The sequence below is a fragment of the Setaria italica genome, chromosome III, assembly GCF_000263155.2.
Source record: "Setaria italica strain Yugu1 chromosome III, Setaria_italica_v2.0, whole genome shotgun sequence".
Classification (NCBI taxonomy): Eukaryota; Viridiplantae; Streptophyta; class Magnoliopsida; order Poales; family Poaceae; genus Setaria; species Setaria italica.
Genome location: NC_028452.1, coordinates 6108498 through 6113279, shown reverse-complemented (window position 1 = coordinate 6113279; position 4782 = coordinate 6108498). Strand labels below are relative to the sequence as shown.

The 4782-nt window shown below is 47.0% G+C and overlaps 1 protein-coding gene across 1 annotated transcript; it reads left to right on the top strand.

Annotated features, from left to right (window-relative positions):
• Positions 1 to 1075: 1075 nt before the first annotated feature.
• On the top strand, positions 1076 to 4333 carry LOC101760657 (protein NRT1/ PTR FAMILY 4.3). The gene is made up of 5 exons (XM_004960690.4): positions 1076 to 1277; positions 1549 to 1766; positions 1855 to 2295; positions 2430 to 2551; positions 3084 to 4333. Exons 1-5 carry the CDS (start codon positions 1190 to 1192, stop codon positions 3937 to 3939), a joined length of 1725 nt encoding a protein of 574 aa, XP_004960747.1. The 5' UTR covers positions 1076 to 1189; the 3' UTR covers positions 3940 to 4333.
• The last annotated feature ends 449 nt before the right edge of the window (positions 4334 to 4782 follow it).

Here is a 4782-nt window from a genome sequence, read left to right as displayed (position 1 = left end):
TCAACGGCCATTTCTGTGAGAAATCAATTCTATAACTTGCTGCCGATAAAGTTAATGACTATTCTGGGGTCTTACATGCTGTCTAGTCGCTCTCCGAGAAAAGACAAATGATGGAAAAATATCTAGCCAAAGGAGGAGGATTGCAGCACGTTTACTGGATAAGTCTTGAACAGATATCGTGGATATAGATGTGATCACTAAATGAAAATGATGAATGTTGCACTGCTGCCATTTCAAAAACCCTTTATTTAGTTGGCTCAATTTGACCACCACGTTTTCCTTGTTTCAGGTCATTGCTTCCCTAAGAGTAAATTTAAATAAAATATATAAGTTCATCAAAACTACTGAGAAAAAACATATTTTAAGCAACAGTTTAAGGCAACCACACTTCTAACGGCACAGTGTTCCACACTTTCTTTTTCACATAGTGTCTCACAAAACCATATCTCTATTTGCATGAAGTCTACCAAAGTCATTAATATTAGCACTATTATATTATCCCAATGCAAACTGTAATTTTTTTTAAGACAGTAGTATAGGAACAAGAGGTAGCTTGGTTTTGGGAAATTTATTCTTTCCTTAACAAATCGGTTTTGGGTTTCTTCTATGCTCTCTTTCGCAAAAAATAATTCCCCCACTTTACCTTTTTATTAGAAGATGGACAAACATTTCCCTAAATGCCTTCTTGGCTAGAGCTCCTCCACAATAGTCAGGATATGTGGATCATTTTGGCTTTGGCTCGTTCGAGGGATACTGGTCGGAAAAGCCCAATATGTTTTTACCCCAGTTATGTAAAAATGCAATCTTATCTTACTCTGCATGTATATGAGAAAGTAGTGCTCCAAGGTATCGAATCGATCATGCATGTGATTTGGTGGAAGGTACCGTAACAATTATTATTCAGGATGCAATCACACAAAAATCCTTTAGTAATCAAACACGGGTCATGATCACGGAGAAAAAGCCAGCACCATATGTGAGCTTAGTTTACCAAACTAGCAGCCCTTATGTCCACACACACACGCACACAAAAGACGCAATGGGGTTTCTCACATTCCACGGCTATAAAAAGCACTTGTTGCTCGCAAAGATCATAAGGCGAGTGACACACACACACAAAACTAAGAGAGCTTGGTCATCAAGTGAAGTCTTGTTGGCGTGCAATAGGTGCTGAGAACTAGCTGGAGCCATGGCTTGTCAAGGCCTCGTAGACTGGAAGGGACGGCTGGTTAACCCAAAGCAGCATGGTGGGGCGAAAGCCACCATGTTCATCTACTGTAAGTAACAACACCATCTTCCACACATTACCAAAAATTAAACTAACGGTTGAAGTCGATTCAATTGTACTGGAATATCATATCCCCCAATTTAAAAAGTAAAACAAATCAATTTTAAAACTAATTGAGAAAAAAATGTTATTACTTCTCAAACACGCTTTCATTATTGATTCCTGTAATCTACATTTTCACAGCAACCAGAAGATGCATGTGAGTAAATAAAGATTAAAATAATATTGATGAGTCTATTATATTCCACTCTCTTTTGCAGTCCTTGTTGTGATGACAAACATTGGGAACATTCCAATGCTGTTGAACATAGTGAGCTACTTGCATGGCACGATGCATATGGGCATCGCCGACGCCTCCACCACAGCCACTAACTTGTATGGTGCAATCTGCGTCTTCACCTTGTTTGGTGCTTTCATCTCCGACTCCTACATCAAACGCTTCTACACAATCCTCATATTCGCCGCCATCGAGATTTTGGTGAGTATCATAAAAAAATTGCTAGATTGCAAATTATTTGATGATGAACTGTTTGATTATCAGCTTGTTTCTTGCCAACAATGGACAGGGTTACATGCTCCTAGCATGCCAAGCGCACTTCCCGTCGCTGCACCCGCCGCCGTGCGACATCACCAACCACCCCGAGGATTGCACGGCGGTGAGCGGCCGGAACCTGAGCCTTCTGACCCTGGGCCTGTACGTGATCCCGCTCGGCGAGGGCGCGGTGCGCGTGTGCGCGGCGGCGCTGGGCGGCGACCAGTTCGACGGCGGCGACCCGGAGGAGCTCCGCGGCAAGATGAGCTTCTTCAACTGGTACGCCTTCTGCATCTCGCTGGGAGGGTTCGTGGGGCTCGTCTTCGTGGTGTGGGTGCAGAACAACGAGGGCTGGGACCTCGGCTTCGTGCTCTCCGCGCTCGTGGCGCTCCTCGGCGCCATCGTCCTCCTCGCCGGCCTGCCATTCTACCGGCACCAGAAGCCCACGGGGAGCCCACTCACCAGAATCCTTCAGGTACATTCAGCTCCGACTTGGCACCAGAAGCTGATAAGATTTTGGAGTGGAATTTATTGTTACCATAATTTCCTATAAGAAATTATTGCCTTATTTTGCTGACCCTTTTTTTTATGTGTGTGTGTGAAGCACAGGTTTTTGTGGCTGCTTTTAGGAAGAGGAATCTTTCAGTGCCTGATGATTTGATGGAGATGCATCAGGCCACTCAAGGAACAGGCACCAGCATCGAAGTGCTGGAGAGAACTTCAGGCTTCAAGTAAGTGGTGGCGAGAACAAGAACAGTGCTCCTCTGTTTCACAATGTGTCTAGGACAAAAACAATAAAACAAAAAAAATATATATTTGAATACAAGCAAATCAATTCTACTTTGTGCTGGAACTTTGTCATGCAGCAAGAGGTGTGTTACTGCACTACTGCAGTGCAAATCTCAAAGCCATCTCAGCAGTTTTGTCACTGCAGAATGAAAATCGGTTTTCCCAGTTTTAGTCTCACTCCAATAGATTTGCCATTCTGCTATAGTAGTAGTGCAAAGCAAAAATGTTATAAAAATTGTATTTTTGTGATGAAAAATAAAATTTATGACGAAAGTCTCGCGTCACGACGATCCTTAGATCGAATCAACGTCACGACGATCCTTAGATCGAATCAACGTCATAACAGATACTGTATACCCAATGCAATGATGATTTATTTTCAAAAAAGTTGGACCACTTGGTCGCCGTGCTGCACAGAAAGTTGGTGCGCACACGTTGACTAACCTTTGGTTCCCGTACTGCATCAATTCAAAGGTTCCTGGACAAGGCAGCCGTGGACGACGGCGACACGCGGCGGTGGTCGCTGTGCACGGTGACGCAGGTGGAGGAGGCCAAGATCATCCTCCGCATGCTGCCCATCTTCCTCAGCTCCGTCCTGGGCTACCTCCCGATCCCGCTGCTCCTCACCTTCACCGTGCAGCAGGGCGGCACCATGGACACCCGGCTCGGCGCCGCCCACGTCCCGCCGGCGAGCCTGTTCGTCATCCCCGTCGTGTTCCAGATGCTGATCCTCGTCGCCTACGACCGCGCCGCGGTGCCGTGGCTGCGCCGCGCGACGGGGTACGCCGGTGGCGTCACGCACCTGCAGCGCATCGGCGCCGGGTTCGCGTGCAGCGTGGTTGCGCTCTCCACGGCCGCCGCGGTGGAGGCCCGCCGCAGGGGCATGGGCGCCGCCGCCGCCGCCGAGATGTCGGTGTTCTGGCTGGCGCCGCAGTTCTTCCTGCTGGGCGTGATGGACGTCACCTCCTTTGTGGGCCTCCTCGAGTTCTTCTACGGCGAGGCATCCGCCGGCATGAAGTCCATCGGCGGCGCCGTGTTCTTCTGCATCCTCGGCGTCGCGTCTTGGCTCGGGAGCTTACTCATCCGGTTGGTCAACCGCGCCACCGCGCGCCGCGGCGGGGGCACCGGGTGGCTCGACGGCGCCAACCTCGACGCCGGCCGCCTCGACCTCTTCTACTGGCTGCTCGCGCTCTTCGGACTCGTCTCCTTGCTCCTCTACCTGTTGTGCGCGTCGAGGTACACCTACAGGCATGATCCAAGGACAATGCAATCCAGGATGGAGGATGACAGGGTGTCTCCGGCGTCCCTGAAGAAGCAAGCTGAGGTCTGACCACGCACAACTTGACGAGTCCTGAAGAAACTATGGATTTTGTGATCCTACTATGGGGTGGGTATAGTTTCACCAAATCAATCAAAAACTCAAAAATGTCGTCGTTTCAGACATTCAAATTGGGTTATATTTCGCTGTAATAAACGTAAATTAATCCTGGCGAGAGAGCAGAGGGAGTAAGTAGTGTTAGGATAAGCCCAAAGACGAACATGTACGGGCGTATACGGCACCATCACCTCACGTAGGCCCTTGGGGGCATGCACGTATAGGTACAGGGATATGCAGCTCGTGGGGCGGCGATCGACACACGTGCTGGATGTGTGTGCCTGCACAAAATCCAAAAATTTACAGACAAAATTTTTTCTACCATTAATTTCACTCTTATACAGAACTATTGCAGCTCACATTTTAACTTCCCAACAATTAATGTTGTGTTAAGTGCAATAATATAACTTTTCCATGACCGTAAAGAAGAGCCCTTCACTTTTTTTTTTTGAAAATTGAGAGCCCTTCACTTAAATATGATAGTACAGTCCCATCTGTGTACTAACTGTTAAATGACCTTAGAGTTGTGCACCAAGAATGAAATCGCTGAAAGCTTACCAAACAAGTAGCTTATCAGGAATACCATGCTGGGAAAAGTCAGTGGAACTTTGCCACGCCCCTTCTGAATAATATCTAGTGTAAATAGATGATTCAATAAAGTATGTACTTCTTTTTTGAAAAACAAATATTCGTACTAAAAAACAAATGTAACATAAAATACATATGACAAGTTAACACTTGAAGCATCTAAATCAATCACATGATCAACCGCCCCAACGAGTGCATTCCGGTGAGTGG